The sequence below is a fragment of the Yarrowia lipolytica genome, chromosome 1B (genome assembly GCF_001761485.1).
Source record: "Yarrowia lipolytica chromosome 1B, complete sequence".
NCBI lineage: Eukaryota > Fungi > Ascomycota > Dipodascomycetes > Dipodascales > Yarrowia > Yarrowia lipolytica.
The window spans coordinates 478,046-502,251 of record NC_090771.1 but is presented as its reverse complement, the minus strand read 5'-3'; the positions used below and the strand labels follow the sequence as shown (position 1 = coordinate 502,251).

The following is a 24,206-nucleotide window of genomic DNA, read 5'->3' as shown; positions in this document are numbered from 1 at the left end:
CTGCTAATCACGTGGTTTCAAACACACAGCTGCTTACAGCCAATGGTGACCCTTTTATCACGTCTATGGGTATGCCAGTACCCCTACGTGTATGGTATCTATCGCCAACGTGGGGTGGCATGTCTCCTGGAAACCTCGCCAACCTTATTTGCGTGTTGTTTAGAGCAACCACCAAAACAGGTGGGAGACGAGGCATCCAAACATGTTTGGAATGTTGCCTTGACGGGTGGACTTGAGACGAGTATGTGGAGAGCAGGGAAAGGGGTTTTAGACGAGTGGACCATCAATCGTCTGCAATCAATTACCCTAATCTCCAATCTTACCTAACCCACGCGTAGTGGCTGGTGGTCTAGCGTGTTTTAATGTGGAGCTGTTTTTACTCTACGCCTCATCATGGCAACTAAACCATCTGCACCGCCTCAGCACAAGTCTTGAAGTAATGGAGATGCTGGTCAGGGGTAGGATGGGGCGACAGGGCTAGGGCTAACTATGTGAATGTACTACAAATACGAGCTCCCGCCCTAACAGAATGCTCTTTTGGTAAACTACTCTGGCACACTTGCACCCACCTGCCCACCTGGAATATATTCTCGCACCCGCCTGAAAGTCACGTGACGTCAAGGAGCCCAAGGTTCCCCTTTAGGTTGTGTGTGTCTGGATTCGGCAATAGGGTTCCGTTGGGACATGTGGTTAGGGCGGAGGACGGCTAGGAAGTGTAGAGAATACGACCGGCGGTCGAGGATGATGAGAAAATAGGGGAAGTAGATTCGAGCGGTATTACGAGGACGGCAGATATTGTACGAATGTATTATACTTGTACTTGTAATATATACCAAACTAGTTAGATACTGGGGTTGGGGGAAGGCTTGGAGGAGTTATTGTTGGTACATTACTGTGCCACTTTTTAGTGAATGTGCCTGGGCTAATTAAAGGCAAGTACAGTACGTACTGGTGATTTGGGGCCTTCTTAATAGAAGTAAAATATGGGCAAAAATGTCGAAAAAACCCCGTTAAACGAGTCACAATGGGTTCCAGCTACATTACGGGACTCTCAAGAGAACGTCCCACGCACTCACTCTTTTCTCACACCTCTTCTCACCCTCCTCGACATGTCTACACGAGGCGCTTGGTCACATGCAGAAAATAAAAGTTAGAGCGAAATTAGTGTCCCCCGACCGAGGTGAAATATCGGTGGTAGTTGGGTGATTGGGGGTGAATTTAAGACAGAAAAATTAACGAAATCAACGCTTCGGTGAGGTTTGAATCCATCACACTATCATTGTAATCGCCTCCAACCTATTTATGCCCTTCTTTCCGCGTGCTGCTTCCTTGCCCCACAACTAGAGCACATGCAAACCAACTATGATAAGGCTTACGCTACATAAACTCACATAATCGCCTCTACTGGAGCTACTCAACCACATTCACTTCTTCCCAGACTTTGAACGACGCAGAAACCACCCTCGACCAGACGATGGAAATCTCAATAGCCATTCCAGCCGGAGCCAAGTACCGCATTTTACGCGACCCGCACTGTTTACCCCGGGTGCCGCGAAGCATCGCCAACGAGGTGGCCCAAGAAAAGCAGATACAACGACGCAGACGGTTGAGTGAAGATAGTAAGTCACACAAACAGAGAGCGACAGCAGAGATACACCTTACACAGTACTAGCCACGTACCATGTCCTGTGACATTTAGTTAACCCAGTCCTAAACAGCAGAAGAGACAAGATCCACTTTGACCGAAGTCTACGAATTCCCGAGTGGAAGGAGTACAGATCTTCGGCCCACGATACCCCGGCCCAAACTCCGCCGCGACGCGGCTCCGACTCGGCCATTTCAGACTTTTCGCCACCTTCTCACGACGACATCCGCAAGGTGTTGCTGGGCAGTCCCAATCAACCCCAGACCAGCAACATGTTCTTCCCCTCCATCATGCAGGAGCGAGAACCGAGCTTCCAGGACAAGGTGCGGTTTCGAAACCGGTTCTGGAAGCAACCTGCACCCGGGAGCCGAACACGTGACTTTTACACCAACAGAAACGGACAGAAATGGCAGGGCCACCCGGGCTGGCACCGGCTACTGAGACGCCAGTATGCGTTTTGGGGTCTGGACCGGTGCTGGCGAGAAGAACGCAGCCAGTTTCTGCAGGACAAGCGGCGAGAAACCGCCTTCAACAAGCAGCAGAAACATCGTAGAACAACAATTTAACAGCCTACTGTAGTTGCGCTACTTCGCGACCATGAGGCACTTCGCCAACTAACCCAGGAAATCTTCAATCGGATAGATTGAGAGAGCGTAAATATGAAATCTTCATTCATAGATTGAGAGACCGTACAATGAACATAACCACTGGACGTAATCTGATATGTACCATTGCACAGTATATTTCAAGGTACCACTGCAGACACTTATGCTGCAGACTTAATAAAACATCAACATTGATTATAGAATAAAGCAATAAATATGGGGAGTAGCACGAACATACTCGTCAAGACAGCCTATGCCTCATAGTGGAACAGAGTGGTGTCATTGTCGTCTCGTCGAAGATACTCTCGTTCCAACAGAGACTCAATACAATGCTTGATGGTGGGAATAGGAGGCTTGAACCGCGAGGCCAACTGCTTGGTCACCTCTCCGACCAGGTTGTTGTGGTTGAGGGTCTTTCGCGACTTCATGACTCGCACAATGGCAGCGTCAATCTCGTTTTGGCGCGACTTGTCAATCTGCACCATAGTGGCGTCTCGTTCGACATCGGTCTCGGCGCGAGTAGCATTGATGGCCAGCACTCGAATCTTGGTCATGGGCGCCTCAAAGTTTTCGTTGAAGAAGAACTCGTCCGTCTCATTGACATCCTTGGACATGGGCACCTTTTTAAGAAGGCGGGTCTTGGGTGCCACAGACACGGACTGAAGATGTCGCTTGAGATCAGGAATAGGAATGCCGGTCTCCATTTGGATTCGATGGAACGAAATGCTTTGGTCGCCCACGTCCTGGAACAGCATCAAAATGGGCATGACTGGATTGGGTACGTTGACGTCGTGGAACTTCTTCTTAAACTTGATTCGAATGTCGGCGTTTCCAAGATTGGGCACCCACTCCAGCTTTCGGCCACTGTGAGCCTTGCTGTAGTACTGCTCAAACTGCTCCTTGGCGTTCTCGGCATCAGCACAGTGAATCAGAGTGTAATTTGCTCCCTGAGCAATGGAAGTGGGCCAGTAAGTACCAGAGAGAAGAGCCACAGTGAGCTCGACCTTCTTTGCTGAGGAGGGCTCAGAATCGGCGGTAATGGACGCCCGACTCTTCCGGAAGAACTCCATCTCGTCAGCAGAGGTGGCAATGTCCTTGAACATACCCTCAAACTTGGAAGTAAAGGCGCCTCCAGCAGCCATCTTGAATCGCGAAATGAGTTGTCGCTCCGCATCGTCAGAAAGCGACTTGGAGTTGAGCAGACGTTTCCCCAAATGAGCCTTGTAGTAGTTTTCGAATCGGTCCTTGTCCGTAATGAAGTTGAAACAGGCGACCGTGGAGTCCAGGATGGCGGCCACCTCCTCGTCAGATTTGCCCTTTAGCGCCTTCTTCATCAGATTATCAATGTAGAGCGACAGGTACTCTGCCACTCGGGCATGCTTGTTGACAAACTCGACGAATGCCTCGTCGATGCTCTTGACCACCTCCACATCGTTGTCAAAGCACTTGGCGGTGATCTCGGCAAACTCGTCTCGCATGGTAAGTACGTCCGTCACCCACTTGTGTGCCAGAGCGGTCTGCTGGGCACTGGGCTTCTTCTCCTTTCGAGCTGCCTCAACAGCAGAGTTAGAAGCGGAGTTGAGATTCTGGCCCTCGGAAACGATCTGCTCCTTCAGCAGATGGTGCAGAAGCGACCGCTGGGGGAAACCCTTGGAAATGAGCCGGTAGAGCGTTTTGAGCTCGTCGAACTTTTTCGCCTGGTACCATTTTCGAATCTCAGAGCCTGGAAGCGCCATGACCTCAGGTAGCTTTGTAGAGACCAGCTTGACGGTCAGATCACTCACAAGAGGAGAATACGCCTGACTCTCCAGAGCGTAGTACTTGGACCGTTTCTCCTCGTCCTCCAGCCAGCCAGACACCTTTGTAACGTACACAACAGGGTCCTTGTTGCCATCCAGCAGATCCCGGGCTGCCTGCGAGTAGAAATTCGTAGTGGCAGCCACCAGCTGGTCCGAGAAGCAGTGCACCAGCACACTCTCCTTGTTGCTCTTGCTCTGGGGCAACAGGTCTAGCATCGACAGAACATTTTTGATGACAATCCTGTCCACCATCTCGCCCTCTCGTTCTCGCTGAATCTCGTTGATCAGCACCTTGTACAGGTACTCAGCAAACGGCCCAGTGCCCACCACATGGTCTCGGAACAAATGCAGCCCCAAATCAGCCAACTTAGGCGGCGAAGAGGTGTTGTCCAGACAGTAGACCCGGTCCAGATACATCATCACATCACCAATCATCTTGGTGCACGTCTGGTGGTCGCTCCACTGCTTGTTGAGGCCCTCCAGAAACTTGGGAGCCAGAGACAGATCGTCTCGAGCCACCACGACATACGGATCGAAGCCGGCCTGCACCTTGTCCAAGTGGGCGGAAATGTGGCATTTGACCGCGTCGTATAACTGCGCGCTCATCTTGCTGATCACCAACTGATAGGACGTTCGATAAAGCAGCTCAAACGACAGTGGCGAAGATTCATGGTCCTGGATTTTGGTCATGGCGGAGGCCAGAATCTCCCAGGACTTGTCAAACGACACCGACGACGACGTTTTGGCCCGCGGGGCCTTGATCTTGCCCCTCTGAGTCGTCATTTTCATTTTGCAGAAGCAGATGGGGATACTGTGGTGCCTGGTTTGGGTTTTTGGAAGGTTGGTGTAAATCACTGATATGTGATATGCGGAGCATCTCTCGGTGCACACAGTTTTTAGGTTGGATACTATAGACGGAGACGGAGACTACAACCACAATGCACTTAAACATGCTCCATTTAGCAGAAACACCAACCTTGAGCCGTTTTTTTTGGGGCTGGACCAAAACATAGAGCAGCTTGTGCAGCACAATAAACGACCCACACAGCGTCCGCCACTGGTCAAAGTACAATTATATTACCGATTGAATAGACTATTACTTTTAAGAGGTGTGCGTGCGTGCGTGTGTGTGTGTGTGTGTGTGTGTGCCAGCAAGATCTTTGAGAAGTCTCAATCAAGCTGCGAAAGATGATGCGAGATGAATAAACACAATGCAGAGCAAACAATGCAAACAACGGCGATACCAAGTGCATCGCCAGAAAAGATGGAAGGAATGGAAGAATCAAAGTGTATAAAGAGATAGCTACCCCGAAGGTGGCGCGCGTGGCTGACGTCATTCCATACCGTATGTACTACTTTAGTCATTGTATGGTCTGCGCGGGGTAAGAAGCACAAAGAAAAACAGTGGAGTCTTCAAGATCGCCGTCGTCGCCCCATGCCTCGGGACTTATTGTTGTTGCGACCAGGAGAGTCCTTACCGTTGTGGTGGCCAGAGGAGTGGCCGCCCTTGCTGAGAAGTTCACGCTGCTCTCGTTCCTTGGGCGGAGCGTGTCCTTCACGCTGGTCACCGGGGATTGCGACCTGGTGAGCCACTCGCCACCGCTCGTACCGCTCGGCGAGATCAGGCTCCAAAATGTTAACTCCGTTAAGCTGGCTACCCACTGTTAGCCAGCCGGGCCGGAGATTGTTCTCACGCCCAAACAGTTCCAGCTTTCGGCAAGACTTGCCCACCATTCGCTCGACAATGTCGTAGAGCTCGTCAGGCTTCTGGCTCTTGTCTCGAGCGTTGGAGACGACTGTGTCCACGTCAAGACCCCGGGTCAGCCACTCGGGGTTGCCCTTGACGCCGATCAGGACGTGCTCCTTGGAGTGGTTGAGCCAGTGTCCGGTCCGGCCAGTACAGATGGTTCGTCCAAGCTGGTTGGTCTTGCACCAGACAATCTCCTGGACGTCGGTGTAGCCCCACTTAGCGAGGCACTTGCGACCAACCTCGGAGGTTCGGCCCGTGACCCACAGCAGAAACACGCCCTCCTTCTGTAGGCAGCCCATGTCGAGAGCCTGTAGGTCACTGTCATTGATAATGAGCTTCTGCGAGTTCATGTGAATGTCCCAGGGAGGGTCTGCAATGATGGCTGCGAAGTCGCCGAAAACGGGAAGCCCAATCTCCTTGAGGTTGCAGGTGATCCACTGCGGAGGTAGTACGACAGAGAGCATGGGGTCCGTGGAGTAAAAGTAGGACCGCGGCTGCTCCACGGGGGCACTGTTGTGGTTCTTGGCCCGGTTTTGTCGCTGGGGAGAGCTGGAGTAGTCAGGCATCTTGACCTGGTAGTGGAGAAACCGGCAACTTTTGGACTTGTAGCACTTGTCCAGATATGAGCAGTCCTCCAGGGGCCGCTCGGTGTGTGCCATGATCTGAGGCACGAATCGGACCTTATTGAGGCAGTCGGAGCTGCACTCGTCAAGAGAAGCATGAGGGCAGAGCTCAATGTGGGTCTTCATGGGCGAGAGCTGAGCCTTGGCTAGAGACAGGAGGAATACGGCTGAGGGCTCGTTGACGAGCTGCTTGATTTCGTTCTCAAACGTGAACATGGTGCTGGAGGCCAAAGGTTCGTCCAGCAGCTCGGCAAGGTGGGATCTGGAGACCTTGGCGTTCCAGGTGGGCGAGCTTACCATGGTAGTACAGCTAGAGGCCGAGCCGGTGAGAGAAGAAGACCCAACGCTGGAGAAGCTGGTGTGGGTCTTGAGAGTGAAAATAGGTGAATGATCAAAAACGTCTGGGCTCAGAGCAATCTTCTCGAGGTCGAGAGGAGCAGTAGGGGTCCGGGTAGGGGCCAGGCCGGCAGGAGCAGCGTCCACGGGGGTCACTGGCTTGACAGCAGGCATAGTGAGCCGCTGGAGAAAGCCGGAGAGAACCGGAACAGAAAGATGGTCAATGATAGTCTGGTTCTCCTGGGTGGAGCGAGCCAGGTGGAGGCCAATGGGGATGAGGGAGGCGAGATGACGGAGACTGTCGACGAACTCGGCCAGGGTGGGAAGGTCGTCGTGAATGTCCTGGAGCGCGACCGGATCCACTGCGGAGGCAAGAAGAAGGCGGAGCTTGAAGGATCTCAGCGGAAGCATACACACCACATTGTCTGGGCACTGGGCCAGCAGCACAAGCGTGGGTAGGAACTGCATCTGGAGTCGTGGGATGAGGTGGGTGTGGGATTATGTGTCTGTGTCTGTGGCAGAGATGTGACTGACCAAGACTGAGTCACAATGTGTGATAGAAGCACCGTAACGCTGTTTCTGTGGGCCACTAGGTCGATGTAGTGGGCGTGAGAAGAAAGGATGTGTGTCTGTGCTAGTCTGAGTAAGAATGCTGAGAAACAAGTCTGTGTGTGTTTGTGTCTGTATCTGAGTCTGTGTCTGCAATATCGGCTATACAGACAGGTCAAGAAGAGGCCAAGTGTGCGTGTGTGCGTGTGTGTGTGAATCCAGAGCTGACTAGATAAAGGAGAAGGAACCGGAAGAAGGGGGTTTATATGTGAAGACACACAGTCATTCCCTCTATTATACGCGGCGAGTGGGTGGAGAGGTCAACTCTATCTTGTCACTCTGTTTGAGTGGTGGAGTGCACTTTCAGGGCTCTTGATCTAGAGGGCGCTCGCGTAGAATCATAACATGATGGGTATCATTGGAAAGCCATTCTCGACAGGTCGTCACACATGGTAGGAATGACCGCATCGACAGCCATAAAACGTCGCATTTTGGAGATATCCAGTTCGCCGACCATCTCTTTTCACCTTGCCTTTGCATATCCCGATTCAGTCTCCCCAGTTCCAATATCTCAAGGCTGTGCGTTTTTCCTCTTTATTGAACGTTTTTCCTCTTTGCTGAATGCCCAATGTGGCACAACTGGACTAGCCCTAGTCACATTGTCAATTGGGGAACAAGCCGAAATTCTCATTGCCCCACCTTTCTCTCAACCGCTTTTGGTATCACGAAATTTCATAGTCCTTGGGCTACGCGGTTCCTTCTATCCATCACCACTGATGAACTGTGAAGCGAGTCCCGACGACCCAGACCACTCCCATATTGACCTCCAAACTCAATCTCCAGAACCGCGTGCGTACATCCAACTGGGGTAACAGGCGGCGCTATTGATGGGTCAGCCACTGAACGATGGGTTAAATGTACCGGTACAGGTTAGGGCATTGGAATGTATGCGGTGGTTCAAGGCGATTCGAACTGTCTAGAATATGGCCTTCGAACAGCTGGTAATACACTTGTAGTCGTGCTTGTATTACTACCTACGCCATCAGATTTCGCACCGCCCCCAAATACGGAAGCTTCGGGTTAGGGTTATTTTACGCGGTTGCCAGGACAACGGCACACAACAACGCGTGAAGGCTATTTTGTAAATATACAGAATATACAGAAACCTCTTTACACTTTTCGATCCGTCAACACGACTAACTAAACATTCAGATAAACGAAAATGGCAAGACCAGCTCGACGACGGTCTTCCGGACGGTTTCTCCAACAGGGCGAATCCGAGCCTTCTCTGCAAAAACTGGTCCATATGAACGACGACGCTGCCGAGAAGCAGAAGCGACGACAGTCCAAGCGTCTCAGTATTCTTCCTGGAGCTGTTTCGCTCGGTTCTCCTGGCGCCAATGCTGGTGAGGACGTTGACGAGGGCCTTAGAGATCATCTGAACAATGCTGCTCCCCAAGTTCCCATCATGGCCAACTTTGAGGAGTGGATGAAGATGGTGAACGACAACAAGATCAATGCGCAGAATTCGTGGAATTTCGCGCTCATTGACTACTTTCATGACATGTCGCTGCTTAAGGAGGGCGACGGAATCAACTTCCAACGTGCTTCCGTCACTCTGGACGGTTGTATGAAGATTTACTCGTCTCGTATTGACTCCGCAGCCACCGAGACTGGTCGATTGTTGACTGGACTGGCTACTAAGCAAGGACGAGAGGATATCGGTAATGAAGACGACGAGGAGGAAGGGCAGGAGGGTGAGGAAGGGGAGGGAGGAGAGAAGAAGAAAAAAACCGTTCGTCCTCGAGGAGTTACTCTGGCTAAGAGCTTTGAGGAGAATGCTGCTAAGAAGCTTGAGCTCGAACTCTCTATCGATCCTCTTTTCAAGAAGATGTGTGCCGATTTCGATGAGGGAGGCGCCAAGGGCATGCTGATGAACTCTCTGGGCATCGACAAGAATGGTCGCGTGGTTTTCGATGGAGATTTCGACCAGGAGATTAGTAAGGGAGATTTTGCCGACCTTAGCGAAGACGAAGACATGGAGGATGATAGTGCCGACAGCTTTTCTCTGCAGCAGCTGGGGGCGAAGTTTTTCCCCGACCTGTCTATTCTGGCAACAAAGTCCGTCTGTCCTTCTGCAGCTATGATCGAGGCTGCTCTCAAGGACCCTAGTAATCTTCCCGAGGGTCTGCAAGTCGACAATCTCGATGACCGACCTTCCATGCCAGAGCTCGACTACGGAGGAGACGAAGACATTCTGGACGATGCCGCTCTTGGAGATATTGGTTTTGACGACCTTGGAGCAGGAGGCGATGACGATGGACCTGGAGGTCCCGTGGAGGATTTCGAGTTTGGATACAACCCCATGAACGAGCAGTATGCCGAGATTGCTCAGGATGTGGCTATTCCAGGCGGGGTGGGTCCCTCTGACCCTCGATACAAGCCCACCATTAACGAGGCTGATCTTCTGGCGTACTTTGATCACACCTTGAAGAAGAACTGGGCCGGCCCTGAGCACTGGAAGGTCCAAAAGCTGCGGGGAGATATTCAGAAGAAGGCCATTGAAAGCAGAGATAATGTTGGAGAAGATGGAGAGGAAGGAGAAGAAGGCGAGAAGGCTGACAAGACAAAGAAGAAGGCCGCTCCTGTCGAAGTTGACTTCATTTCCGAAGATAACGATATTGACGAGGCTGTGCTGTTTGGTCGACCAGCACACATGTCTACTCTGTCGCTCACCAAGGCCCAGCAGCGATCTGATACCAACAACCTGCTCCCTAACGACGAGCACTTCTCCACCGACAATCTTGTCAAGCTGTTCATCAAGCCCGGCAAGCGAATCACCGGTCTACTGTTCAAGCATCGAGTCACTCTCCAGAGCGAAAAGGACGCCGACCAACATTTCTGGGCTCAGCATTTCAACGAGGAGCTGGCAGAATACGGTGTTCAGGGCCCTGAACCTGAACCTGTTGATATACCTGGCCAGAACGACGATGGAGATGATTTCGGCGGCTATGACGACTTTGACGACTATGGAGGAGCTACAGATATGGGTGGGCCTCACAATGCGTCGTTCCTGGGCCTGCCCAAGGCTCATCCAGAGTACGTTTCGTACGCCAAGGTGGCCAAGCGAGTGGATGTTCGTAAATTGAAGGACAACCTTTGGAGAGTCATGGATTATGAAAAGGTGGACGAGTTGGTGGACAATGGCGACATGGTTGAGGATGCAGCAAAGGTGGAGGAGAAGAGATTCACCCAGCTCGTGGAGCAGGTGGGAGCCGAGTACCCCCGACAACAGAAGCAGGAGATCTCCACCTCGTTTGTGTTCATCTGTCTGTTGCATCTGGCTAACGAGAAGGGTCTCAGTATCGACCAGCAGGATGATTTGGCCGACTTGGCCATCAGCAAGGATATGAATGTTCGCCTGGATCAGCTGGGAGCATAATGGGACTGAGACAGCAGTTGTGTAATTTATTGATCGTATATAATAATGAGTGTACAATATGATGAGTGATGAGAGCGTTTGTAGAGTGAAGGGCGGTAAACCGTTTTGGCAAGGGGTTGGGTGATCTTGGAGTTTTGTCTGTAAGTTCCATATGATGCCATGAAAAGCAAAAACACATCTATATAATATCCTCGAGTGACCTATTTCATCGTGTAAACCACATCTTCTACCTAATTATCAATAATATACATTTTCCCCGATTTTATTTGATTTTTTTTGTGAGCGTATCCAAATGTCGGGATGTTTTATTCTATTTAATATTCTATTTTAGATTCTATTTTTAGTTCTGGTCACGTGATCAAAATTTTCGAGTGTGATGGGAACGATTTCTAAAATTTCAACAAAATGCCTGGCTAGCTCAATCGGTAGAGCGTGAGACTCTTATTCCAAGGTCATCTCAAGGCTGTGGGTTCAAGCCCCACGTCGGGCTCTCTTTTTTGGGTGGTATTTGCGTGTACAAGTACAAGTAGTAGGCTACCACCGTGAGTTGCGTCTAATTTTTTTTTCGCGCGGCCGAACTTTAAATGGATCACACGAAAGATCGATTCAGGGGTTGACATAAATAAGTCTACCGCAAGTACCCACATGGAAGGGGTTCATGCCCGGCGATAAATGGAAGGTGGGGAAGCTGTTTTTGGAGGCGGGAAGGCGGCTTTATATAAGAAATGAAGGAGGGTCAAAAAACGAGCTTTTGCACGTGCTCAAAGGTCGTCGTTGTTCATGCGATTTAGTCCTAAGTGGCATGGCAGTCCCCCTGTACCTGTACCAAGTAATTCACCAGGGCACATTAATAGAACCAGCACGCACTAGAGCACATACGGACTAGTGCCTTGCTTAGACGTGTTTGTACGTGTTGGGTGGGTGAGTGAGGGAGACATTATTCGTGGGCACCGCTGCACTTTTCGGCATATACAGTCCAGAAAAAGACCGTGTGTACTCCATACAGCACACACATAAATATGTATAGTGTACACCATTGAAATCGTACATAGGACCCTTACACTGTCCATCATCCCACGGTGGTCTGGCGTGGCCCGTGTGTGAAGGGTTGCTTCAGGAGAGAATGGTGGTGTTACATCAAACCGGAATAATATTGAGCCTCAAAAATACAGCTATCTAAAAGCCACGTGTCCACAAGGTGTGATTTGCCCCTGAGTATTGAACCGGCTTGTCCCCGCCTCTATGGTGCTGTACTTGTCGTGCCTCTCTCTATGCACACGCCTCGCTGTCCACGCAATATAGCTTATGACGTATGTACGAGTAGCTACTGTACTGTAAGTTAAGCGGTGGAGTCTATCTCATAACACGACCACCAGTTTTCACATCAACATGACTGTGGGGAACGGCAAGACGGTAGACGGGAGCAGCGCCGCGGCCAACGAGTTTGGCGAGGTTCGAACGCCGGATTTGGACATCATTTCTCTCAGCGACCTGTCAGACGACCGGGTCCAGGCTCTAAAGGACGAAATCGCCCGACGCAGCATGTCTCTCCAGGCTCTTGAATCGCTGGCCCAAGAGCTACCAACCAAGAGAGACGCCACCGACACAGAAGACAGCATGTTGCATACGGACATAGTCAGCTTGGGGCTGTCTGAGAACGGGGGATCTGCCTCCATCAGCCCCAGCTCCACCACCACCACCACCACCACTCTGGATCCCAAGGTACGGGACAGCCATCACAAGCGAGACAGCAACGCGTCCAAGTCGTCACGAGATTCCATGTACGACCACACCTACATCAACCAGTTCATCCAGAAGGGTCTTTCCGACTCTGTGGGCTCCAACACCTCCAAGGTGATTGCGGGGCTGCAAAACACAATTGACACGCTAAGGCGGGAGCTCAAGGACCAGAACGCAAAGTACATTGAGGCCAAAAAGGGCCGCGATGCGCTGTCCAAGCGGTGTGACAACCAGAACCAGTCGATGGAGTCACTCAAGCACCAGAACGAGATGCTCAACACCATGATCGAACGCAAAGAGCGCCAGATCCACGACGTGGAACACAAGATGGCAGTGCAAAAGTCACGTGCCCAGACACTCGAAAAGGAGCACGCCGACAATGAGGCCCGCATGATCGATATGGAGGAGCGCACCGCAGCGGCCGAAGACAAGTACCATCATCTACAGGCGTCTGCGGACGCTTCTGCGGACGGCTTACGACGAAAGGAGGAGTATCTGCGGGCGGAGTTCAAGACGCTACAAGATTCGATCATGGCGGTCAGCAACGCACAGGCAGAGAAGCTCCAAAAGGAGGAGGAATGGAGACAGGAGATCATCAACAAACTGACCCGGGAGGAGGAGCTGCGCAACCAGATACGCAAACACCAGCTGGACTTTGAGAAGCTGGCTGCCCAGCGAGAAGCAAAGATACAGACCATGCTGGTAGAGTTCAAAAAGGGAATACAGGGTCACGGGTCCACTGTGGACGACACAGTACTGAAACTGGAACAGCTGTCCAAAGAAACTACAGACGCATTGGAGGTGTTGAAAAAGAGCCAGAGAGAGCTGGTGAAAGAAAATGAAGAGTTGAGAGCGAGAGAGAGTGCACCATCGAGCAGTTCAGCTGTGGAGGACTAAGAGGGCGACCTAGAAGCTGGGCCACGGATATCAGAGCTCTAGTGCATGCACCCGAGGGCAGGACTGCTCAGGTATCGCAATGTTTGCCACTAAATGGATACCTGACAAGCGCTACAGTTCAAGTGGTCTGATTTTCGACAGCAGGTCCACGTCGATTCATGGCGAAACTACACTGGGATAGTTGATTGGGTTTGATCCGTGCTCTAAAGCACATATATAGCTATAGGTATATGGATATAGAAGGTACCATTTCTAAATTTAATGTCGTATGTACTTGGACCGTCCTTCGCCTAGCGTTTTCTCGTTGCCTTGCTGAATCGTGTACAGTTCGATCTTTCCATCCTTTCCTCCTACTGCAATCCATCTTGTAGTTAGAGCTTTAGCCAGTCTGGGATTCGCAGTGTCACTTGTTGTAGGCGTGGAAAAGGCCACGCATCCCACCCCCTCTCGTTCGTGGAACACACTGACCTTGGATATATCGTCGTAAGTAAAGAGTCGTACTTTTCCGTCCCAACCTGCTGTCATGATCAGGTCTCCGTCCGAATCGAGTTGGAGAGAAGACAGACCTGAATGCCGCACATTGACGGCATCCAATGGTTTTGATTCCGGTTTCTCTTCCTCCTTCACTTCAATACCTTCTTCCAGTTCGAGACCAGGAACGTCGAACCCTCGTACCACATTTTTGGGAGGTTCAAGCTCAGGCGAGTCCTCCACTTCGACAATCTTGGGCGACGGGGGTCTCTCAGAGTTCTTTGCCGGTTCAGGCTCCTCCATCTCTTCTTCAGGAACTACCTGGTCTTTGATAGGGTGCTTGACTATAAGAGAATCCGCTGAAGAAGACACAAACTCCTTCTTGGTAGGATGAGCTCTGACCGACAAGACCGGTTGCACGTGACTGACCACGTAGTAGTTGAGCACTGGCGTGTATCTGTTTCTGTCGGAGATGTCAAATACAGCCACAGCTCCTCCTTCGTATCCCACTATAAGTTTCTTGTTCATGATATTCAGGTCCATCACAATGCCCGTCTTAATTCCGTTCAGACGAGGGTAAATGTCGTTCCAAACAACTCGAAATGCGCCATCAGTCCACTCCAACAACTCGACTTTGTCTGAGCTGTCCAGATCCGGTTTGGCCAGCAATCCATTGACCCATGCCACTTGGCAGAAGTTGAGAGAATTGACAGTCAGTGAATAAGTCAGCCAGGGTTTTGGGTAGTCGGTAGGGTCATCGGCGACCAGTGAACTCGGCGGCTTTACACTGAGACCACTCTTACCCTGTGCATCCAACTCCAATCGCCAAACATACAACTTGTCGTCCCGTCCCTGAGTCAACAGGTGTGTCTCATCCATCCAAACTAGAGATAAGATGGCCTCATGGTGAGCTTTCCAGATGGCCAGCGGACGACGAGTCACTAAAGACCACCAGAAAACCCATCCACTTTCGTCTCCTGAAACAAGAAAGGCGTTATAAAATCGTAAGCTCGTGACTGGATGGGTATGGCCTCTTAACAGAGCTACCGGGACCGGCGCTCCTGATAAATCCATGAGATGGGTGGTAGTAGGTATCACGTGATTATCTCGATAAGCGATAATCGGCGGAGTCGAAGTGCTCAAACTGGTTCTCGCAGTTGTGGCTACGACCAAGAGGTGAAGTCCCAAATAAACAATGGAGAATCTACCACCAAATTATGCGAATACGCTCGTACAGTACGATGTTGGAAGGAGTCTTTGGCCCAGGGTTGGGGGAAGTTTTTGGAGATATGGTCGGAACCAGAGGATTAAGGAGAAGTCTGAAATAATACAAAACTCCCAATTATTTGTCAACTCCATTTAATTGATGATAATATCGAAATGTCAAGGCGGACATTGGAAACTTAATGGCATTGTAGGTTCAATTGATCTCGACACTTTGGACTCTTCAAAGAGGGGTGTATTATGGGTTGTTCTGGCTAATTTCAGGGAAATCATCTGATGATGCCCGTAGTTTGACATCTTTTGAGTATCCCCTTCCAATTATGACCATTTGTCCTTCTATGGGCTTCTCAATTGCATGCTGTCGCGTAAGGCTATATGGTTCCAGAGGCCGAATGGACGTTGCTATTGTCTTGATAAGGAAGATGTTGTGCGAGAGGTGCATGTGGAATTGACTGAAGGAGGACAAACAATGAACAATCTGAAATTAGTAGGGGCCGTAAAAGTATTGACATGACTAATCACCTACCACAACACTGACAATCAACCACTCTGTGGTCTGGTCTGCACTATGACGAAATGCACTGTATGCACGCATTAATTGTAATCGTAATCAAAAACAGGAAGTGGCTGGTGCAAATCACAGCAAGACGATATTGGCTGTTGTAGTGAAGTGAGCAGGCAATGGCTCTAACTGGGTAATAATACCACATAGTAGCCGACAATTGTGCTCTCTCCCCTTCTTTTATCGTCCCTAATCGCTCCCAACAGACATCCCAATCTCTCGTCCACAATACATTTGTTGTGCATGGGCTTTTTAATTTTCTTTTGCAACTCAAGTTTCTATTGCCTCTCTCCTTTCACCAGCCAACCACATTAGTACCCACGACCCCGGCCGTTTGGTAGCTCGCAACATTGTCTCTTTCGCATCACCTCCTCTGGTCTTGCCTCTCCCAGCTTCCCCTCATCGTTTTTTAGCGGCTCTTTCTCACAAGAAGGCGTGATTATCGCACCTACTCGTACTGGGAGCTCAACAGCGCTAGACTAACCTCAACAAAGCACACCAACCCCGGCGACACTCACACCCGCAACCACCCTCCATCAGCACCCCCACACAGACCCGCACATCATGCTAGCTCGTCGCCTAGGAGTGTTTTCCACCACCTTGTCCACTAGCGTGTCGAGAGCCGCCTGTGGATTGCGCAAACCCAATTCGAATTGGGACATATATAGACGGGCCGTGTCCCCCAAATTGCTCTCCACACCAACCCAGAGAATGCCTTTGGTGAGTATGACCGACGGGGCAGCTAGAAGTGCTGCATTTGGGAGGAGACGAAGAAGCGGAAACAAAGGGCTTCTGATACCCATTGAGCAGGTGGCCAATGCTACACGACTCTCGTGATGCTATAACTACCCCGCACATTGGTTGTGAGAAGCAACATGGACAGAACTTGTGATACTGGGGCGCAATGGATACCGAGAATTGGGGGTACGGAGGAGCGCAGCAACTGGAATGGAGCTCAAACAGCCCAATCCCCTCCACTTTCTGCGTGCTACTCTGGTACCACCCGCTACCCTTGCAGTAGCACGGAAGCACACAGTAGCTCGATATTACTGAACCCCCACTCCTCCAGCAGCAAAAATGCCCCCACTCACAGGTTTTTCCAGTAGCACTCCCGCCTACCCCCACTTTTCTAGACCATGGCAATTGCTGCTAAAGAGGTCTGCCCACTAAACACCTTTTGCGCCCTCCTCCACAACGCCACTCAATTGAGTTTGCTGTCAATGCCAAATCACCACCAGCCCACAACTAACACAGATTACTATTTCCGCCGCCCTGACCGAGGGATTCAAGAAGCACGAGGTCGTCCCCGACGTCATCGACGAGTTTGACCCCAACACTCTCCTCGAGATCACCTACGGAGGTGAGAACGTGGTTGCCGTCGGAAACACCCTGGCCGTCGCTGACACCCAGCACAAGCCCTCCATCCACGCCTCCTTCCCCAAGGACACCGAGGGAACCTACACTCTGGTTCTGACCGACCCCGATGCTCCCTCTCGAACCGACAACAAGTGGTCCGAGTACTGCCACTACATTGTGACTGGTCTCAAGCCCGGCGTTGTTGCCGAGGCCGAGGGTGCTGCTGTCGAGCTCGATCTGTCCAAGGGCAAGGAGCTCATTCCCTACATGGGCCCTGGACCCCCACCAAAGACCGGCAAGCACCGATACGTCTTTGTGCTTTACAAGGAGGGGGCCAAGTCTCCCGAGGCTCCTGCTGACCGACCCACCTGGGGCACCAACGTCCCTGGCTCTGGAACCCGGGAGTGGGCCAAGAAGAACGATCTGACCCTGGTCACCTCCAACTTCTTCTTTGCTCAGAACACTGAGCAGTAAGCATGTGATGTCAAATCTATGTGCAACTCATGCACGATCGTTCGCCAGTACGAATGAGCCCATTGCATGTTTATCTATGAATATATCTTTTAATGTCTAAGGCTATGTAGTCGCACCGACACAATTCGTGCTGGAAAACCACTTGCCATCTATGTAGCACTTGTATGTAGTATCAAACCTTAAGGTAATTAAACTTACACTTATCACTGCAATATCCTGTTGTCCGCAACACACTGTCATGACACGATATCGGGTCGGTGAAAGGAGCCAAATTTTTGTCACGTATTTCACAAGGAGGGAAAATACCCCCTCTTTTCGATTTTCCGCTTGCTCACAACTCTCACTCCACTCTAAGTTTCATGACGTCATGCCATGCCAAGGTGATAGATTCCAGCGATCCAAAAAACTAAAAATCTCGGGAGATAGTTTCAAGGGAAGCAAACGGCTTGCTTAATCGGTTATCGATATTTGCTCTTGATTGCATTATCTGTTTGTGTTGAAGAGATTGGAGTGCGGCTCATTTTCGGTTATCGATTTGTTACTCCTCGTATGGCTGTCTCAAAGTCGTTTGTTATTCTATCAATCTATTAATGTGATGCTAAATTCGATACGATGCTAATGGATGGACAAGTTGGTGTTGCACGTTATTGTGTTGCGCAATGTGATGGTTCTGGCAAAACTGTGCTCTAATGTCGCATTCCAATCTTGTAGAACTTGAGCTGCTCAAGAACAATGTAGGTGAGAATAGTCTGGGGTCCGAGTCGGACAAAGGAAGGAAGCCAGCCTCGGAACATGAACAGAGGACCCTCCTGTTTCAGAGCGTTGAAGAAAATGGTAAAGGCCGAGTCCTTGGAATGATGGGCATGGGCGTTCATGATTCGGGTCTTGACAACATCGACGGGAGAACAGACAGTGGTGGCCATGAGACCCGCCAGCAGAGAGGCGGAGAAGTGGGTGGCCTTCTTATCGGGGTTCATTCCAAGATGGTTGACCAGCAGAGCCTTGAATGAGTCGTAAGAGACCATCTGCGACGAAGTCATGAGAACTCCTCGGGTACAGTTGGGACCGAGACCTCGGAACATGGCCCGAACTCCCTCTTCTTTGTACATTCGGATCAGACCGTCAAAGGCGTGTTTGTAGTTTCTGCGTTGGTCCTTGGGCAAGGACTGGTCGTTTTGCATTCGGATGTTGATGATGTCGGCAGGGTTTCCCACGATACCACCGCTGATTCCGGCAATGATGGAGATGGGAAGCAACACGTACATGGGAGGGTTCTGGTCTCGCTTGTTGGGGTTGTAGTAGTATGGAGCAATGGACTCCTTGAGGTACTCGTACATGCCGAACCGCATGGTGGAGTAGGTGGAGAGACGCAGCATGGAGGCTGAGAGGCCGGAGTAGACACCAGTGATACCCTCGTGCTTGACCACGTTCACCAGTGTGCCAAAGAGTCCCTGACCACGTGTCTTGGCCGTCTGAAGACGCACTTTGGCGAGATCAAGAGGATGGGTGAAGACACCAGCCACCACCGACGCAAATCCTCCGTACCAGAAAGGGTAGTGGATTTTGGCCGACGGAGGTACGGCAGACAGAGGAATCTCGGCGGGTTTTGTCTTGCTCTCCATGGGTAAGTGTTTTTGTAAAGATGACATGGTTTGCGATGTGTGTGTTTATAGGGTGTGTGAGTTGGGTTGTGCCTGGGAAACTTCAGTGAGCTGAACAAGTGTAAGTATCGCGATTTCGAGGCGTGTGCGTGTGCGTGTGCGTGTGTGTGTGTGTGTGTGTGTGTGTGTGTGTGTGTGTGTGTGTGTACTTGTGTATGTCTGTGTCTGGCTCGTCGTGTAGGTTGCTTGTATCGTCGTTATTACTAACACTGAACGCCCACTCAATGCTGACAATACCCTTATGTACCTAAAAAAATATTCAGATTTTTTCCCTTTTGCCCTTTTGCCCTTTAGTCATTCCCTTGTTGTGAGAACCTTAAGGACAAAACAAGAAATGTGAGTGATATTACTAGCGTGTTTTAGGGGATAATAATGGCGTGTGTAATGTTATCGGGTCACGTGATCACAAGTCATTATGTCCGCTGGCCAACAGGTTTATCCTGCTGGCGGCTCGTTCGCCTCAACCACTGCCTCCATCTCTCTAAATGGTCCATTTTTCAGTTTTTATCAACAACTCAAAAATGACAGCCGCGACAAACATCGGAGCAATCGGCGCCATCGGAATATAACGGTATCTACCCGGAGAGTAGAAAAATACAGCACGTAATAAAAAGGTGAGACACACAAGATAGGAATGGATGCAGACACGTGCAATGGGACCGGGTTCTCACGTGATACAATCCACAGTTTCTACTGGTGATGTACCCGATACCGGGACTCGTACTTGCGCTGTGGTGACACACACGCATGATCTTGAGTCACCCTTTTAGACGACCGTTGACAACCTTAGATTGAGACATGTGTTTATCAAGCGACGGATAATATTACCGTGGTGGTGGGGCTGAGCCTAGACAGTGTAGATGAACCTGACTCATTGCAACGCTCAAACGTGGGGTATTGGGCTCGACCCCACATAAAAGTACATTGAGAGCAAGAGCCTGCAGACTGCAGTGGTCTTGCATGGAGAATGGTTGTCGGGTGCAATGATCCGTGATTATGTCAGCAGGAGAGTGAAGTATGGCTGCAGTACAGTATGTACTTGTATGATAGCTATGAGTCACGTGAGGAACGGGAGGGGTTAGTAGTATAGTAATAACATATAACAGCTTTAGTCACCCATTTTCATTGTGGAAACGAAGTACTTGTTGTATTGAACTGCAAAAGGACTGTCCTTATTTATATAGTGGATTGCAACTCAGCCACAAGTAGATGAAGTACATACAGTCCTTCATACCTAGAATATAAGTACATACTTTATGATAATCGGCTTCAATGCTACAGTAATGTTATTATACAACCATTACTCATCCAGATGGCCCCAATTGTCGAGTGTTTCGATGGTAGTTACCGCGTGTAGATGACCTATCTACCCTAAGCGAGACTTCATTGAAATTTGGGGACATAGTGGCCCAGTATAAGCGAGCAAAACAGTTGTTTACAAGACCAAGTCGGTATACTGAAATAAAACCACCACTACCATCAACTCATTCACCTATACAAGAAGCCAATCAACTACTGCCGATGCACTTGTCACGAGATGTTGGAGTCACTATCTCTCTACAGTAGCCAGGCCGATGCCAGCAATAGAGCTCGATGTGAGTGAAAAACAGTCGTAGTTGCCGCTCTAATACGAAATTAATACAGACAAGAAGAGTCATGAACGAGGTTGTTTTTGTCAACGACCAAAGAAGTCTCGTTTGTGAACAAATGGACTGCCGATAGTTGTACGAGTGTTTCCCCACGCCAACATATTTCAGTCTGCATCTGACCGGGAGACATATTAACTACCTGCGATAACGACTACTGCTGTGTGTAGACGGCTTTTGATGAGAAGTTCACAGTGACACAACCGAGGTCAATCAGTCTCCAGGTACAAGAGCCTTCCCCCGTTCGGCCATACACCAAAGACTTCTGTCGTTATAATACATCGTGGGTGAACCTCTCTCTACCCCCTTCTCATCGTAACACATCGTTAATAATCATTCAATATATAGTCATTAGAGATCTACAGTGTAATTCCATAGACCGTTGTTGTAGTCGTTGTCTTGACGCTGGCGAACTACGTCCGCTCACTAATAGGTACCCTACTCTTGCTGAAACATACCCATCTGCTCCTGAAGAGGATGAGTGGGAATCACACCGGGAACTCCGCCCTCCATCTGATGTCCCTCCTCCAGGGACTCCTGCAGGTACTCCTCCTCTTCGTCGCCCATGTACATGGCAGCAGCAGCAGCAGCGGCAGCAGCGGCCGACTGGGTCTGACGACTTCGTGCGCCGGGGGGCAAGGTGGCCTCTTCGCGAGGAACAATGTCAATGAGAAAATCAAACATGTCCGATCGCTGTAGCGCCGAGGCAATGTCGGACCGCTGCAAGGTTCGCCGTTTGTGTTCTTCAGCGTGAATCCAGGCCCGCATCGACAGCTCGGTGATGAAGATGTCGCATCCCTTGGCAAACAGAATGGGTGCCTCGGCAGAAATCATCTTCACGTCCTCATCGGCCTTCATCACCTTCTTGATACGCGCCAGAGGAAGCTGATGCACCTTGAACTCGTGCTCATCATGCTCAATACTGCTGATAATCTCCTGCCAGTATGCCAGCATGATGCTTCGGTAGTGGCCCGATAGGCCCTGCGCCACATTGTTGAAGGTGCCCGTCATTTGGTCAAGCCCGTTATCGGCTGCTCCTCCATGCTCTCCGTGAGGATCATGTTCATGGTCACCCTCCTGGCCTTGCTCGTACTCCATCATCCGGTCATACTCAAGGTCGCCCTCTCGCTCTTCAATGTATCCCTCGGTGTTTTCCATGGCTGTCCTGGTGGTATTATGGTGAAGATGTTGTTATGTTCAGTTGGTGATGACTGTCGGTCTAGTCTCATGCATGTCTGAAGTTTCGTCGAGATTTAAAAAGGCTCTAGAATACGCTGTTTCAGAGCTATGAGAAGACGACCAAGCTCATTGGAATGAGAAAATTGATGGCAATATACTGGGCGCATTTTCACACCCCCAACACCTCCCCAACACGAACCACATACATTGCCCAATTCACGTGGGCGTCCATTTCTGCACTAAATAAAGTTGATTTTTTGAAAGCAGTCTCGAACAGTTTTAGAACGACTTGATACACGATATAAACAGTCATCACGCAAGTGGCAAACATCACACACTCGCAAATAACCAATGTTGTGTTCAAATCACCCATATCTCTCTACATTCCACCGACATCACAACCCTAACCCTGTACCACATTGAGAAAAATATACAAAAGTTTAATGTTATTCCCAATTAGGATGCCGAAAAGGGTGATTAGTAAGCGAGGTCTTGGGCATAGATATATTTGTCGTCATGGAGGTTTGGGGGTCATTTTAGTTCAATGTACCAGCTTCATTTATGTGTAAAATGAATTACTAAATCTGATATATGTGTCTATGAAGCCCTATCAACAGATAATCGATACAGTATTCTCGTGTTGAGGTTTGGAGGAAGATTGTAATACTTCCCCATTTTGATTCCAAAAGAGAATGCTCACGGGGAAGATACCACAAGTATTCATGTCTGTCATGACTCCATCAAATGATTCTATGTCTGTCTATAAATAGTCCTTTCCCTTTCTTCACCACCTCTTATCAACCACCTTGGTGACGCAATCAAACAGGTCCAGAGGGGGCAAGCCTCCGTTCGTCTGATACTCATCCTCATATCCGTCATCGTAGTCATCGTCATCATAGTAATAGTCTTCTTCATAGCGCATGCTTTTCTGGATCTTCTTCTGAGCAGCTCGTTCAGCCCGCTTGACCTTTTCACGCGCTTCGCGTCTCCGAGAAATGGCGTCTGTGAAAGCAACCAGAACCTCCGGTGTAACAATGTCCGTCTTTTCCCAGTCAATCTCTACCAGTGAAATCGTCGAGTCTGTCGACAAATGCTCATATTCCGCGTCTCTTTTCATCTCCCTCGTCACCTTCGCCTGAGTAACTGCCTCCACAGGAACATTGATCAGTGCTGGACTCTTGTCGAGACTCCCAAAGGCAGTCTGCATGATTTTCGAATCGAGTTTCGACAAGTAGACATCCTCCCCTGCCGTCCCTTGGTAGTAGTGTCGCAAACGAACTGGTCGTTTCATGTGGTTCGGAATATGAGACACAGTAGGAAACTGGGCCTTCAATGCAGATCTCTTTTTCGGGGACACGTAGAAGTCGCCCTTGGGTGTATGTGCAAATACATCATCCCCAGGATCCTTTTCCTTGTCCAGGTCCTCTTCTATCGATTCTCCTCCTCCTAATGCTTCGCTTTCCTTGATCTTGTTCTCCACCAACTTAACCACTTGAGACACATGCTCTCCTGAGAACGTCTCATCGTTGTGGTCAAGAATGGTCTCTTGCTCAATCGCATGCTTCAACGAGCTATAGTAGCCAATTAAAGCATCTCTATCTCCTAACAAGTACCTCGAACTCTCGAAGCCCTTTTGTGTATGGTACGGGATGGTATCCGAGCTCGACGACGCCTCACAGCTACAATCTCGAACAACAGCACAGTTTCCAGATATTCGCACCTTCATTTGCATTTCCAAGTGGCCTTTGTCAGTTCCGCTCGGTCGCTGTTCGTCCCATAGAACGAACTTTCCCCGGGAAACGTCGTAGTCTTTGTAGACACATGAAGGACACGTCACTTCGTTCTGAGACGAGATTTTGTGCTGTGAACGACTCTCGCTCTGCTGCGATAGTCGACACAAACAGGAAATGCAGAAAACATGCCCACATTCCAGCATGTAGGGTCCCACTGGCTCTGGGTGTAGGCAAATCGGACATGGCGATTTCTGAGATGGGTGTAGACGCATCAAGAGCACCTGCTTTGTCGTTGGAACGGCTTCCGGATCATCGGTGATGCCTCTGTAGTCGCCTGAGGGGTCTAAAATGTATCTCTTCATTCTGATGGTTCTTTGGAGTGGCGTTCATGTTGGATCGAAACTCCACCCATTTGATATTGTTCAACGCATGGTTTATGCATGGGGAAGAATTTGATGGCGTCTTAGTAAGCCGATGGGAGAGTGAATGAGCGATATTTATACCTGAATCGACA

The 24,206-nt window shown here is 50.0% G+C and overlaps 11 protein-coding genes and 1 non-coding gene across 12 annotated transcripts; 6 read left to right on the top strand and 6 right to left on the bottom strand.

Annotated features, from left to right (window-relative positions):
- Positions 1-1,474: 1,474 nt before the first annotated feature.
- YALI1_B05005g (uncharacterized protein) lies at positions 1,475-2,211 on the top strand (the record flags this gene model as incomplete). Its single annotated transcript, XM_500464.4, has 2 exons — positions 1,475-1,619; positions 1,709-2,211. The coding sequence occupies 2 exons, from the start codon at positions 1,475-1,477 to the stop codon at positions 2,209-2,211; spliced, it is 648 nt and encodes a 215-aa protein (XP_500464.2).
- Positions 2,212-2,501: 290 nt separating this feature from the next.
- YALI1_B04974g (uncharacterized protein) lies at positions 2,502-4,838 on the bottom strand (the record flags this gene model as incomplete). Its single annotated transcript, XM_500463.3, has 1 exon — positions 2,502-4,838. The coding sequence occupies one exon, from the start codon at positions 4,836-4,838 to the stop codon at positions 2,502-2,504; it is 2,337 nt and encodes a 778-aa protein (XP_500463.3).
- Positions 4,839-5,462: 624 nt separating this feature from the next.
- Positions 5,463-7,226, bottom strand: YALI1_B04950g (uncharacterized protein; the record flags this gene model as incomplete). The annotated part of the gene is made up of 1 exon (XM_500462.3): positions 5,463-7,226. One exon carries the CDS (start codon positions 7,224-7,226, stop codon positions 5,463-5,465), a length of 1,764 nt encoding a protein of 587 aa, XP_500462.1.
- Positions 7,227-7,379: 153 nt separating this feature from the next.
- Positions 7,380-7,688, top strand: YALI1_B04947g (uncharacterized protein; the record flags this gene model as incomplete). The annotated part of the gene is made up of 2 exons (XM_068281966.1): positions 7,380-7,497; positions 7,540-7,688. 2 exons carry the CDS (start codon positions 7,380-7,382, stop codon positions 7,686-7,688), a joined length of 267 nt encoding a protein of 88 aa, XP_068138067.1.
- An 841-nt stretch (positions 7,689-8,529) lies between these two features.
- YALI1_B04937g (uncharacterized protein) lies at positions 8,530-10,749 on the top strand (the record flags this gene model as incomplete). The annotated part of the gene is made up of 1 exon (XM_500461.3): positions 8,530-10,749. The coding sequence occupies one exon, from the start codon at positions 8,530-8,532 to the stop codon at positions 10,747-10,749; it is 2,220 nt and encodes a 739-aa protein (XP_500461.1).
- Positions 10,750-11,156: 407 nt separating this feature from the next.
- Positions 11,157-11,239, top strand: YALI1_B04910r. The gene has a single exon. It is a non-coding gene; the product is annotated as a tRNA-Lys (tRNA).
- An 899-nt stretch (positions 11,240-12,138) lies between these two features.
- YALI1_B04901g (uncharacterized protein) lies at positions 12,139-13,386 on the top strand (the record flags this gene model as incomplete). Its single annotated transcript, XM_500460.3, has 1 exon — positions 12,139-13,386. The coding sequence occupies one exon, from the start codon at positions 12,139-12,141 to the stop codon at positions 13,384-13,386; it is 1,248 nt and encodes a 415-aa protein (XP_500460.1).
- Positions 13,387-13,644: 258 nt separating this feature from the next.
- YALI1_B04873g (uncharacterized protein) lies at positions 13,645-14,931 on the bottom strand (the record flags this gene model as incomplete). The annotated part of the gene is made up of 1 exon (XM_500459.3): positions 13,645-14,931. The coding sequence occupies one exon, from the start codon at positions 14,929-14,931 to the stop codon at positions 13,645-13,647; it is 1,287 nt and encodes a 428-aa protein (XP_500459.3).
- A 1,276-nt stretch (positions 14,932-16,207) lies between these two features.
- On the top strand, positions 16,208-17,473 carry YALI1_B04853g (uncharacterized protein; the record flags this gene model as incomplete). The annotated part of the gene is made up of 2 exons (XM_500458.3): positions 16,208-16,363; positions 16,898-17,473. 2 exons carry the CDS (start codon positions 16,208-16,210, stop codon positions 17,471-17,473), a joined length of 732 nt encoding a protein of 243 aa, XP_500458.2.
- Positions 17,474-18,159: 686 nt separating this feature from the next.
- On the bottom strand, positions 18,160-19,122 carry YALI1_B04831g (uncharacterized protein; the record flags this gene model as incomplete). Its single annotated transcript, XM_500457.3, has 1 exon — positions 18,160-19,122. One exon carries the CDS (start codon positions 19,120-19,122, stop codon positions 18,160-18,162), a length of 963 nt encoding a protein of 320 aa, XP_500457.3.
- Positions 19,123-21,218: 2,096 nt separating this feature from the next.
- YALI1_B04803g (uncharacterized protein) lies at positions 21,219-21,938 on the bottom strand (the record flags this gene model as incomplete). Its single annotated transcript, XM_500456.3, has 1 exon — positions 21,219-21,938. One exon carries the CDS (start codon positions 21,936-21,938, stop codon positions 21,219-21,221), a length of 720 nt encoding a protein of 239 aa, XP_500456.1.
- Positions 21,939-22,743: 805 nt separating this feature from the next.
- YALI1_B04781g (uncharacterized protein) lies at positions 22,744-24,054 on the bottom strand (the record flags this gene model as incomplete). Its single annotated transcript, XM_500455.3, has 1 exon — positions 22,744-24,054. The coding sequence occupies one exon, from the start codon at positions 24,052-24,054 to the stop codon at positions 22,744-22,746; it is 1,311 nt and encodes a 436-aa protein (XP_500455.3).
- Between the last annotated feature and the right edge of the window lie 152 nt (positions 24,055-24,206).